Source organism: Oncorhynchus kisutch, linkage group LG13 (assembly GCF_002021735.2).
Source record: "Oncorhynchus kisutch isolate 150728-3 linkage group LG13, Okis_V2, whole genome shotgun sequence".
In the NCBI taxonomy this organism is placed as follows: domain Eukaryota; kingdom Metazoa; phylum Chordata; class Actinopteri; order Salmoniformes; family Salmonidae; genus Oncorhynchus; species Oncorhynchus kisutch.
In genome coordinates, this window is record NC_034186.2 from 11,264,552 (window position 1) to 11,278,519 (window position 13,968).

Here is a 13,968-nt window from a genome sequence, read left to right on the forward strand (position 1 = left end):
TAGAGCTGTTATCTTCCGAATAAACTCTTAAAGACCTAGTAATATTTTACATCAATAGCAGTCAATATTAATCGTCACCTTAATTTAGTCTCATCTGAAAGTTTTAAATTCTTGTTATCTTCACGAACCATGCCTAACAAGTCGAATCAGCAATACAAAATTGGGTTTAATTATTTATTTACTAAATACCTAACTAATCACACAGAATTACATAAACAAAGAATGAATTATACCTTGATTACAAATTACGTCATAAAGGAAAACGTCCCTAGTGGGCGGAACAGATATGACAGCTGGTTACACAAAAGAAAAGGGGCTGGGTTTGAGTGAAAGAGCGGGAAGACTGAGGGACAAAGGAAGAAGCTGTGCTATCGTAAATACAGTATCTTATGCATTCTAAATTACCGCCCATTTCGAAAAGGAAAATGAAATAAATATTTACTCTGAGCTGCGCTTCGGTAGGTTGGTGGTAGATGGAAGGCCTTGTTGCCAAACCGAGTCCTTTGTCCTTTGAAGAATGTCTCTGGTGGTCAATTGGATACGTTGTAGTAACGTCGTTGTGTGATAGATGGGATACTCTGTCTGTTCCTTCCTAACCCTCATTTGCAGCTGCTGTTGCTAACTCAACAGCTAGGAGTTATCACTTCTGTTGTGAATAAGAGTTCAAAGTTCATACCATTCGCTACCAAAGCTCACGCTGATGTTGGCTTCGTTCTGTAGTTATTATCTGAACCATTCTGACATCGGACCGTCGTCTTGACATCTTCGGAACAGGAGGTTATATTGTCGTCAAGGGCTTATATAGTGGAGGGAGGAAAGGGGTGTGTTTCATAGTTTACAACTTATGTCTCTTCATGTGGGCGCGCCACTGAGTCGGGCCTAATTCACTCATGAAAACTGAATTCTCAAATTTTAGAAGCTAAAATCACATTTCATCCCATCACGAATAATTTCACATTCAAACATTTAAATTGAACAACAATTCCATGTGAATTTGATAACTCGGATGTGTAAACTTTCCACTGTAGAGTTTATGTCATCTTATCATTGATGAGAATGTCTCAGATGACAACCGAACTGACATCATATTCATGAAGTACCACCGCATATGTTCAATTGGTCAATTTACCAGAATATAGTTAATTTCCCCCCACCTTCTGATGTTCCCAGAATCTCTATGTTAACCAAGGGGTTTTCAAATGTCACATCAGTAGGGTAGAGAGAGGAAAAAGGGGGGAAGAGGTATTTATGACTGTCATAAACCTACCCCCAGGTCAACGTCATGACATCACACATACACCCTGGCCACACATACACCCTCTTCCCACATACACCCTCATTCCACATACACCCTCATCACACATACAGCCTGACCACACATACATCCTCATCACACATACACCCTCATCACACATACAGCCTGACCACACATACACCCTCATCCCACATACACCCTCATCCCACATACATCGTCATCACACATACACCCTTACCACACATACACCCTGTCTGTCTATCACACATACAGTAATATTCTACATGCAATAACTATTCTAATGTATCTCTCTCTCTCTCTCTCGCGCGCTTTCGCTCTCTGTCTCTCTCGCTCTCGCTCTCTCTGTCTCTGTCTCTGTCCCTGTCTCTCTCTTGCTTTCTCTGTCTCTGTCCCTGTCTCTCTCTCTGTCCCTCCAGCAGAGACATCAGTGCAGCAGGACAGTAAGCAGGTCCAGGTGGATCTCCAGGATATGGGTTATGAGACGTGTGGCCGCAGTGAGAATGAGGCTAACAGGGAGGAGACCAGCAGCCCAGGTACAGCATTTACTATTACTCCATGTCCTTAGCACTACAAACACCTGCAGGTCATCTTTACACTGAAGTACTGTTGTACTCTGCCACACTTGAGGGTTTTTGTGAGATCAAAACAATCTGCAATGGTTTAGTAAAACCACAAGAGGGCAGCATATCAGTTGTCTCACCCACATCCCCCTCTATTCCTCTCAGAGTTTGACGATCTAGAGATGTGCACGTCTCTGGAGTGCGGCGGCTCTCAGTGGTGGTCAGGCACTGTGCATCCTGGGAAGGCCGGTCCTCCAACATCAACCTCAGAGGCCGACAGCATGACATCTCTCCAGCGATTGGTTGAGGACCTTCGCTCCCAGCTCTCCCGCTCTCAGACAGTGATCCGGAGCCTCCAGGGCCGCCTGCGCTCTCTTTCCACCTCCAGCGAACTCTCCATTGGCCCCTCCATCCCCCGCAAGGTAAACTGGGGAGTCCAGTTCCAGGCCTCGCCCTCACAGAGCGGCCCAGAGGAGGACGAGGGCTGGGAGTCATCTGGTGGTGGTCTGGGGCCCTCGCCGCGCCACCCCAAACCTGACAAGGACCTCCAGGAGCTGGTGTCCCGAGTGGGAGCCCTGGAGGACCAGCTGAGAAAGGGCAAAGGGACCCCAACGCCCACCGAGGAGGGCAAGGCTACCAGCTGGCCTGGGCCGGGGTAAGTAGTGCCACCACCACCACCACCACACCTAGTCCACCACCACCACACCTAGTCCACCACCACCACACCTAGTCCACCACCACCACCACACCTAGTCCACCACCACACCTAGTCCACCACCACCACCACAGCTAGTCCACCATCACCACCACACCTAGTCCACCACCACCACCATACCTAGTCTACCATCACCACCACCTCCACCACACCTAGTCCAGCACCACCACCACACCTAGTCTACCACCACCACCACCACACCTAGTGCCACCACCACCACCACCACACCTAGTGCCACTGCCACTACCACTAGTGCTACCACCACCACACCTAGTGCCACCACCACCACACCTAGTGCCACCACCACCACCACCACACCTAGTGCCACCACCACCACCACCACACCTAGTCCACCACCACCAACACCAAACCTAGTGCCACCACCACCACCACACCTAGTGCCACCACCACCACACCTAGTCCACCACCACCTCCACCACACCTAGTCCACCACCACCTCCACCACACCTAGTCCACCACCACCTCCACCACACCTAGTCCACCATCACCACCACACCTAGTCCACCACCATCACCACCACACCTAGTCCACCACCACCACCACACCTAGTCCACCACCACCACGCCTAGTCCACCACCACCTCCACCACACCTAGTCCACCACCACCACCACACCTAGTCCACCACCACACCTAGTCCACCACCACCTCCACCACACCTAGTCCACCATCACCACCACACCTAGTCCACCATCACCACCACACCTAGTCCACAACCATCACCACCACACCTAGTCCACCATCACCACCACACCTAGTCCACCACCACCACCACACCTAGTCCATCAGCACCACCACACCTAGTCCACCACCACCACCACACCTTATCCACCACCATCCACCACCACCACACCTATACCACCACCACACCTAGTCCACCACACCTATTCCACCACAACCACACCTTGTCCACCACCACACCTAGTTCACCACCACAACCACAACCACCACCACACCTAGTCCACCACACCTAGTCTACCACCACACCTAGTCCACAACCACCACACCTAGTCCACCACCACCACCACCACACCTAGTCCACCACCACCACCACACCTAGTCCACCATCACCACCACACCTAGTCCACCATCACCAACACACCTAGTCCACCACCACCACCATACCTAGTCCACCATCACCACCACCTCCACCACACCTAGTCCAGCACCACCACCACACCTAGTCTACCATCACCACCACCACACCTAGTGCCACCACCACCACCACACCTAGTGCCACTGCCACTACCACTAGTGCTACCACCACCACACCTAGTGCCACCACCACCACACCTAGTGCCACCACCACCACCACCACCACCACACCTAGTGCCACCACCACCACCACCACCACCACACCTAGTCCACCACCACCATCACCAAACCTAGTGCCACCACCACCTCCACCACACCTAGTCCACCATCACCACCACACCTAGTCCACCATCACCACCACACCTAGTCCACCATCACCACCACACCTAGTCCACCACCATCACCACCACACCTAGTCCACCACCACCACCACCACCACACCTAGTCCACCACCACCACCACACCTAGTCCACCACCACCACCACACCTAGTCCACCACCACACCTAGTCCACCACCACCTCCACCACACCTAGTCCACCATCACCACCACACCTAGTCCACCATCACCACCACACCTAGTCCACAACCATCACCACCACACCTAGTCCACCATCACCACCACACCTAGTCCACCACCACCACCACACCTAGTCCACCACCACCACCACACCTTATCCACCACCATCCACCACCACCACACCTATACCACCACCACCACACCTAGTCCACCACACATAGTCCACCACAACCACACCTTGTCCACCACCACACCTAGTTCACCACCACAACCACAACCACCACCACACCTAGTCCACCACACCTAGTCTACCACCACACCTAGTCCACAACCACCACACCTAGTCCACCACAACCACCACCACCACACCTAGTCCACCACCACCACCCCTAGTCCACCACCACCACACCTAGTCCACCACACCTGGTCCACCACCACCACACCTGGTCCACCACCACCACACCTAATCCACCACCACCACCACACCTAGTCCACCACCGCCACACCTAGTCCACCACACCTGGTCCACCACCACCACACCTGGTCCACCACCACCACACCTAGTCCACCACCACCACCACACCTAGTCCACCACCACCACACCTGGTCCACCACCACCACCACACCTAGTCCACCACCTCCTATTGACTCATCCTTCACCCTCTGTCTGTCTCCTGTTGACTCTTCCTTCAACCTCTGTCTGTCTCTTTGTAGGAAGTTTAACACTCTGATCCAGGCCCAGGCCCGTGAACTGTCCCACCTGCGCCAGAGGATGCGTGAGGGGCGCGGGGTGTGCCACATCTTGACCCAGCACCTGGGTGACACCACCAAGGCCTTCGAGGAGCTGCTTCGTGCCAACGACATAGACTACTACATGGGCCAGAGCTTCAGAGAACAGCTGGCACAGAGCAGCGCCCTGGCACAGAGAGTCAGCACCAAGATCAGCGGACGTGAGTGGAGAGGAGAAAACACATAACAAATGCACGATGGCACACAAATAGCATTTAATGGACACAAAAGGACACAATGGCACAATGCACATACGATTACAGCTACCTAATATTATTTATTTATTTAATTTTTATTTTACCTTTGTTTAACCAGGTAGGCAAGTTGAGAACAAGTTCTCATTTACAACTACGACCTGGCCAAGATAAAGCAAAGCAGTTCGACACATACAACAACACAGAGTTACAAATGGATTAAAACAAACATACAGTCAATAATACAGTAGAAAAATAAGTCTATATACAATGTGAGCAAAATGAGGTGAGATAAGGGAGGTAAAGGCAAAAAAAAGGCCATGGTGGCAAAGTAAATACAATATAGCAAGTAAAACACTGGAATGGTAGATTTGCAGTAGGTGAATGTGCAAAGTAGAAATACTGGGGTGCAAAGGAGCAAAATAAATCAAATAAATACATTAAATAAATAAATGTACCTAGCAGGGCCTTGTAGATGACCTGGAACCAGTGGGTTTGGCGACAAGTATGAAGCGAGGGCCAGCCAACGAGAGCGTACAATTTGTTGAGTAGGGTGTTGGAGGCTATTTTGTAAATGACATCGCCGAAGTTGAGGATCGGTAGGATGGTCAGTTTTACAAGGGTATGTTTGACAGCTTGAGTGAAGGATGCTTTGTTGCGAAATAGGAAGCCAATTCTAGATTTAACTTTGGATTGGAGATGTTTGATGTGAGTCTGGAAGGAGAGTTTACAGTCTAACCAGACACCTAGGTATTTGTAGTCCACATATTCTAAGTCAGAACTGTCCAGAGTAGTGATGCTGGGCGGGCGGGAAGGTGTCGGTGAAGAGCATGCATTTAGTTTTACTTGTATTTAAGAGCAGTTGGAGGCCATGGAAGGAGAGTTGTATGGCATTGAAGCTCGTCTGGAGGTTTGTTAACACAGTGTCCAAAGAAGGGCCAGATGTATTCAGAATGATGTCATCTGTGTAGAGGTGGATCAGAGACTCACCAGCAGCAAGAGCGACATCATTGATGTATACAGAGAAAAGAATTGGCCCAAGAATTGAACCCTGTGGCACCCCCATAGAGACTGCCAGAGGCCCGGACAACAGGCCCTCCGATTTAACACACTGAACTCTATCTGAGAAGTAGTTGGTGAACCAGGCGAGGCAATCATTTGAGAAACCGAGGCTGTTGAGTCTGCGGTGATTGACAGAGTCGAAAGCCTTGGCCAGATCAATGAATATGGCTGCACAGTATTGTTTCTTATCGATGGAGGTTATGATATCGTTTAGGACCTTGAGCGTGGCTGAGTTGCACCCATAACCAGCTCTGAAACCAGATTGCATAGTGCAGAAGGTACAGTGGGATTCGAAATGGTCGGTAATCTGTTTGTTATTTTGGCTTTCGAAGACCTTAGCAAGGCAAGGTAGGATAGATATAGGTCTGTAGCAGTTTGGGTCAAGAGTGTCTCCCCTTTGAAGAGGGGGATGACCGCAGCTGCTTTCCAATCTTTGTGAATCTCAGATGAAACGAAAGAGAGGTTGAAGAGGCTAGTAATAGGGGTTGCAAAAATTTTGGCAGATAATTTTAGAAAGAAAGGGTCCAGATTGTCTAGCCGATTTGTAGGGGTCCAGATTTTGCAGCTCTTGCAGAACATCAGCTGACTGGATTTGGGAGAAGGAGAAATGGGGAAGGCTTGGGCGAGTTGCTGTGGGGGGTGCAGTGCTGTTGACCGGCGTAGGGGTAGCCAGGTGGAAAGCATGGCCAGCCGTAGAAAAATGCTTGTTGAAATTCTCAATTATAGTGGATTTATCAGTTGTGACAGAGTTTCCTATCCTCAGTGCAGTGGGCAGCTGGGAGGAGGTGTTCTTATTCTCCATGGACTTTACAGTGTCCTAGAAAATTTCTGTTTGAAAAAGCTAGCCTTGGCTTTTCCAACTGCCTGTGTATATTTGTTCCTAACTTCCCTGAAAAGTTACATATCACGGGGGCTATTCGATGCTAATGCAGAACGCCCCAGGATGTTTTTTGTGCTGGTTAAGGGCAGTCAGGTCTGGAAAGAACCAAGGGCTATATCTGTTCCTGGTTCTAAATTTTTTGAATGGACATGCTTATTTAAGATGGTGAGGATGGCATTTTTAAAGAATAACCAGGCTTCCTCTACTGACGGGATGAGGTTAATATCATTCCAGGATTCCCCGGCCAGGTCGATTTAGAAAGGCCTGCTCGCTGAAGTGTTTTAGGGAGCGTTTGACAGTGATGAGTGGAGGTCGTTTGACTGCTGACCCATTACTGATACAGGCAATGAGGCAGTGATAGCTGAGATCTTGGTTGAAAACAGCAGAGGTGTATTTAGAGGGCAAGTTGGTTAGGATGATATCTATGAGGGTGCCCGTGTTTACGGCTTTGGGGTTGTACCTGGTAGGTTCATTGATATTTTGTGTGAGACTGAGAGCAACAAGCTGAGATTGTAGGATGGCCGTGGTGTTAAGCATGTCCCAGTTTAGGTCACCTAGCAGCACGATCTCTGAAGATTGATGGGGGGCAATCAGTTCAGATATGGTGTCCAGAGCAGAGGGTGGTCTTTTGCAAGTGGCAACGGTGAGAGACTTGTTTTTAGAGAGGTGGATTTTTAAAAGTAGAAGTTCAAATAGTTTGGGTACAGACCTGAATAGTAGGACAGAACTCTGAAGGTTATCTCTGCAGTAGATTGCAACACCGCCCCCTTTGGCCGTTCTATCTTGTCTGAAAATGTTGTATTTAGGGATGGAGATTTCAGAGTTTTTGTGGTCTTCCTAAGCCAGGATTCAGACACGGCTAGGACATCCGGGTTGGCAGAGTGTGCTAAAGCAGTGAATAAAACAAACTTAGGGAGGAGGCTTCTAATGTTAACATGCATGAAACCAAGGCTTTTAAGGTTACAGAAGTCAACAAAAGAGCCTGGATTCACCTCTACATCACCAGAGGAACAGAGGAGTAGGATAAGGGTATGGCTAAAAGCTATGAGAATTGGTCGTCTAGGATGTCCAGAACAGAGAGTAAAAGGAGCAGGTTTCTGGGGGCGATAAAATAGATTCAAGGTATAATGTACAGACAAAGGTATAGTAGGTTGTGAATTCAGTGAGGTAAACCTAGGCATTGAGTGATGATGAGAGAGATATTGTCTCTAGAAACATCATTGAAACCACGTGATGTCATCGCATGTGTGGGTGGTGTAACTGAAGGGTTGGATAAGGTATATTGAGCAGGGCTAGAGGCTCTACAGTGAAATAAGCCAATAAACACTAACCAGAACAGCAATGGACAAGGCATATTGACATTAAGGAGAGGCATGCTTAGCTGAGTGATCATAAGGGTCCAGTTAGTAGTGAGGTTGGTTGGGGTAACGGCGATTCAGACAGCTAGCCAGGCCATCGGTAGCAAGCTAGCAGTAGACTAGGTCTATTTTTAGCCACCTCGTGCGTTTCCGTCGGTAGATTAGTGGGGTTCCGTGTGGTAGAGGGGACCAATCCAATTGTCAAAATAGTTATAGTGGCCCAGGAAAACTGTCCAATAGACCTATTCAGCTAGCAGCCGATATGCTCAAGACAGCTAACGAATAATGGGCCGCAGTTAGCAGATGGGCCAGTTGAAAAACTCCCTCGGGCAGATAACGCTGGCAGTCCAGTCGTGAAGGCAAGGTGGGGCTCCGCATCGGCAGTAAAACGGGTGCGGCTAGGTGATTGTAGCCCAGGAGTGGCTGATGGAGCTCTTCAGCTGGCTAGCCATGGGATAATTGGGGTTTGCTCCGGGGCCAACGTTAGCCAACAGTCACTCGGATAGCAGATCCGGGTGAAAATGTCCAGAGCTTGCGGTAGGAATCAGGGGATATGGAGAGAAAATAGGTCCGGTATGCTCTGATCTGAGTCGCGTTGTACAAAACTGGCGCCTAGCTTTCTGAGCTAAAGGATAGCTGATGACCGCTAGCCGTGGTTAGCTGAATACTAACGTTAGCTAGTGAACTGGCTAGTTTCTGTTGTGGATTTCAGATTTGAGGTGAATAATACTTTTAAAAGAAACAAATTCACATCACATTTGGTGAGGTGGGTTGCAGGAGAGTGTTGTGAAGTTGAGTTTTTAGAAAAAAAAGGACATCTGAATGCTACGCCATCTTGGAAAGATTTCAACATGTTTTAACTTCACAGCACAGACATTTGCGAATGTCCAACAAGATTAGCATGTCCAACAAGATTAGCATGTCCAACAAGATTAGCATGAGTGTGTGTGACCTTGTATGTGTGATGGACCTGTGTGTTTACTGACCAAATAGATGTAATGTCTCTCTCCTCTCTCATCCCCTCTCTTCAGGAGACCATCCCAAGATTCCCGACGACAAGACTGGCACAGAGCTGCTCGCCATACGGTACGTCTGCCAGTTTGTGTGTGTGTGCATATGTCTGTGTTTGCAACAGTATGGCATCAATGCAACAGCATTAAATCATTAGCAGTGTAATCTCTGTGTGTTGTGGTTGTTGACGTTGCTGTATGTCTGGACATTTTGGCAGTTGGAAAATATTGATTGTTGTTTGGGGGCCTGTGTCCTCCAGGGGGGTTATACAGTGTTTTTGTTTGTCACTCGATCAGTGATCCACACAGACGATCAATCAGTCTGATTAACTCACTGGCAGGACCAGCACATTAGACAGGTGGCAGTGACGATCAACAGAGATGGAGATCGATCAGTTGCTCATGTCTCTAACGACATCGGATCCCAATCCAATAAACCACTGTGGCTGTCATTGTAGGAGTGAGAGGCAGATCTCTCCATCTCCTTCATTTCCCTCACTGTGTCTATCCACCATATTTCTCTGCTTCTCATTTTTTCGCTCACCCTCTTTAATCCTTTACCCCCTCATGCTGGTGGACATGTTTAACGTGGCTGGTTTTTATAGCGTTAGCCACATTAGCGTTAATGCTAACACGTTGAGTCAGGGCCATGCTGTATGATGTCACCAGTGCTAACCAGCCCCATGGGGACAGTGATTGATGAGGAGCGTTGTGATTGGATGAACCCACTGCCTCGCTATGATTGCCATGGCAACAGCCTCAGATCGCCACTGGAGATTTGATAAGGCGCCCTCTTTATCTCCTTCCCATCATGCCTCTCTCTCGCTGTGTGTGTGTGTGTGTGTGTGTGTGTGTGTGTGAGGATTAGCCAGTTGACCAGGTCGCAGGGGTCTGGGCACGAGGTCAGTTGTCTGTGAAGATTCACGCTGTCCTCTGTTTGGGTTCAGACTCAGAGAAAGTGTGTGTGAGCACGAGAGAGGGAGAGAGAACCCCCCCCCCCACACACACACACACAATGAGCAGAACCTGACAAACATTGTATTCCTGTGTTGGCTTGCATGGTCCTCTGGGGAACTGTATCTCTGAGCTGTGACATAGTCCTCATCAAGTAGGATGGTGAATAACCACTGTCCTGGATTATGGGCTCATATGTGCTGTGCAGCCAGTGGCCTGGTAAGGCTGTCACCTGGAAGGCCCTGGTATCTGGGGACATCTGATTACATAGAGTTAGAGGGTCAGCCAGTTATAAGGGCAGCCTGTTAGAGGGTCAGCCAGTTAGAGGGTCAACCTGTTATAGGGGCAGCCTGTTATAGGGGCAGCCTGTTAGAGGGGCAGCCTGTTAGAGGGTCAACCTGTTATAGGGGCAGCCTGTTATAGGGGCAGCCTGTTAGAGGGTCAACCTGTTAGAGGGGCAGCCTGTTATAGGGGCAGCCTGTTAGAGGGTCAGTCTGTTAGAGGGTCAGCCTGTTAGAGGGTCAGCCAGTTAGAGGGTCAGCCTGTTAGAGGGTCAGCCTGTTAGAGGGTCAACCTGTTAGAGGGTCAGCCTGTTAGAGGGTCAGCCTGTTAGAGGGTCAGCCTGTTAGAGGGGCAGCCTGTTAGAGGGGCAGCCTGTTAGAGGGGCAGCCTGTTAGAGGGTCAACCTGTTAGAGGGGCAGCCTGTTATAGGGGCAGCCTGTTAGAGGGTCAGCCTGTTAGAGGGTCAACCTGTTAGAGGGGCAGCCTGTTAGAGGGGCAGCCTGTTATAGGGGCAGCCTGTTAGAGGGGCAGCCTGTTATAGGGGCAGCCTGTTATAGGGGCAGCCTGTTATAGGGGCAGCCTGTTAGAGGGTCAGCCTGTTAGAGGGTCAGCCTGTTAGAGGGTCAGCCTGTTAGAGGGTCAGCCTGTTATAGGGGCAGCCTGTTATAGGGGCAGCCTGTTAGAGGGTCAGCCTGTTAGAGGGTCAGCCTGTTAGAGGGTCAACCTGTTAGAGGGGCAGCCTGTTATAGGGACAGCCTGTTAGAGGGGCAGCCTGTTAGAGGGGCAGCCTGTTATAGGGGCAGCCTGTTATAGGGTCAGCCTATTATAGGGGCAGCCTGTTAGAGGGTCAGCCTGTTAGAGGGTCAGCCTGTTAGAGGGTCAACCTGTTAGAGGGTCAGCCTGTTAGAAGGTCAGCCTGTTAGAGGGTCAGCCTGTTAGAGGGTCAGCCTGTTATAGGGGCAGCCTGTTAGAGGGGCAGCCTGTTAGAGGGTCAACCTGTTAGAGGGGCAGCCTGTTATAGGGGCAGCCTGTTAGAGGGGCAGCCTGTTAGAGGGGCAGCCTGTTAGAGGGTCAGCCTGTTAGAGGGGCAGCCTGTTAGAGGGTCAACCTGTTAGAGGGTCAGCCTGTTAGAGGGGCAGCCTGTTATAGGGGCAGCCTGTTAGAGGGGCAGCCTGTTAGAGGGTCAACCTGTTAGAGGGTCAGCCTGTTAGAGGGGCAGCCTGTTAGAGGGGCAGCCTGTTAGAGGGGCAGCCTGTTAGAGGGTCAGCCTGTTAGAGGGTCAGCCTGTTAGAGGGTCAGCCTGTTAGAGGGGCAGCCTGTTAGAGGGGCAGCCTGTTAGAGGGTCAGCCTGTTAGAGGGTCAGCCTGTTATAGGGGCAGCCTGTTAGAGGGGCAGCCTGTTATAGGGGCAGCCTGTTATAGGGGCAGCCTGTTATAGGGGCAGCCTGTTAGAGGGGCAGCCTGTTAGAGGGTCAACCTGTTAGAGGGGCAGCCTGTTAGAGGGGCAGCCTGTTATAGGGGCAGCCTGTTAGAGGGGCAGCCTGTTATAGGGGCAGCCTGTTATAGGGGCAGCCTGTTATAGGGGCAGCCTGTTAGAGGGTCAGCCTGTTAGAGGGTCAACCTGTTAGAGGGTCAGCCTGTTAGAGGGGCAGCCTGTTAGAGGGTCAGCCTGTTAGAGGGTCAGCCTGTTAGAGGGTCAACCAGTTATAGGGGCAGCCTGTTAGAGGGGCAGCCTGTTATAGGGGCAGCCTGTTAGAGGGTCAGCCTGTTAGAGGGTCAGCCTGTTAGAGGGTCAGCCTGTTAGAGGGTCAGCCTGTTATAGGGGCAGCCTGTTATAGGGGCAGCCTGTTAGAGGGTCAGCCTGTTAGAGGGTCAGCCTGTTAGAGGGTCAACCTGTTAGAGGGTCAACCAGTTAGAGGGGCAGCCAGTTAGAGGGGCAGCCAGTTAGAGGGTCAGCCAGTTAGAGGGTCAGCCAGTTAGAGGGTCAGCCAGTTAGAGGGTCAGCCAGTTAGAGGGTCAGCCAGTTAGAGGGTCAGCCTGTTAGAGGGTCAGCCTGTTAGAGGGGCAGCCAGTTAGAGGGCAGCAAGTTGGAGGGCAGCTAGTTGGAGGGGCGGCCAGTGATAGACAGGGGCAGGTGGACAGAGACTTCCGGACCAGAGCAGAACATTAAAGAACAGCAAGCTGCTAGCTAGTTCTGGTCCAGGTTAATGCTGAAAATCGAGTCTTTCTTGCTCTTTGGTGATTGCTAAAAGAACAGTCTTCTTTTCCCTCATCTGAAGCAGTGGCTTCTCAGACTGCTGAGATGTGAGATGACAATAATGTCCTATTCCTTATATACTGCACTACTTTTGACCTACAGTATATATATAATGCACTGCTTAATTGTCACTATAGGGAATAGGATGTCAAATCAAATCAAATTTTATTGGCCACGTACACATGGTTAGCAGATGTTAATTCAAGTGTAGCAAAATGCTTGTGCTTCTAGTTCTGACCATGCAGTAATATAACAATTTCAACTACCTTATACACACAAGTGTAAAGGAGTGAATAGGAATATGTACATATATGGGTGAGCGATGGCCGAACGGCATAGGCAAGATGCAGTAGATGGTATAGAGTACAGTATATACATATGAGATGAGTAATGTAGGGTATGTAAACATTATATAAAGTGGCATTGTTTAAAGTGACTCGTGATACATTTATTACATCCTATGTTTTATTATTAAAGTGGCTAGAGATGAGTCCGTATGTTGGCAGCAGCCACTCAATGTTAGTGGTGGCTGTTTAACAGTCTGATGGCCTTGAGATAGAAGCTGTTTTTCAGGCTCTCGGTCCCAACTTTGATGCACCTGTACTGACCTCGCCTTCTGGATGATAGCGAGGTGAACAGGCAGTGGCTCGGGTGGTTGAGGTCCAGTTGCCGTACCAGGCGGTGATACAGCCCGACAGGATGCTCTCGATTGTGCATCTGTAAAAGTTTGTGAGTGTTTTTGGTGACAAGCCAAATTTCTTCAGCCTCCTGAGGTTGACGAGGCGCTGCTGCGCCTTCTTCACCACACTGTCTGTGTGGGTGGACCATTTCAGTTTGTGTACGCCGAGGAACTTTCCACCTCCTCCACTACTGTCCCGTTGATGTGGTTAGGGGGGTGCTCCCTCTGCTGTTTCCTGAAGTACACAATCATCTCCTTTGTTTTGTTGACGTTGAGTGTGAGTTTATTTTCCTGACACCACACTCCAAGGGCCCTCAACTC

The 13,968-nt window shown here is 49.8% G+C and overlaps 1 protein-coding gene across 8 annotated transcripts in view; it reads left to right on the top strand.

Moving 5' to 3' along the window:
- The window catches only part of pde4dip (phosphodiesterase 4D interacting protein), a 157,288-nt gene that overhangs the window by 100,896 nt on the left and 42,424 nt on the right, over window positions 1-13,968 (top strand). For 7 of the 8 annotated variants that reach the window (XM_031785584.1, XM_031785585.1, XM_031785580.1 and 4 more), the window contains 4 exons: window positions 1,693-1,809; window positions 2,002-2,491; window positions 4,898-5,133; window positions 9,498-9,552. In XM_031785584.1, the coding sequence (XP_031641444.1) occupies window positions 1,693-1,809; window positions 2,002-2,491; window positions 4,898-5,133; window positions 9,498-9,552 (898 nt within the window). The remainder of the gene's footprint in view (window positions 1-1,692; window positions 1,810-2,001; window positions 2,492-4,897; window positions 5,134-9,497; window positions 9,553-13,968) is intronic. The other variant, XM_031785578.1, reaches the window with a different exon arrangement.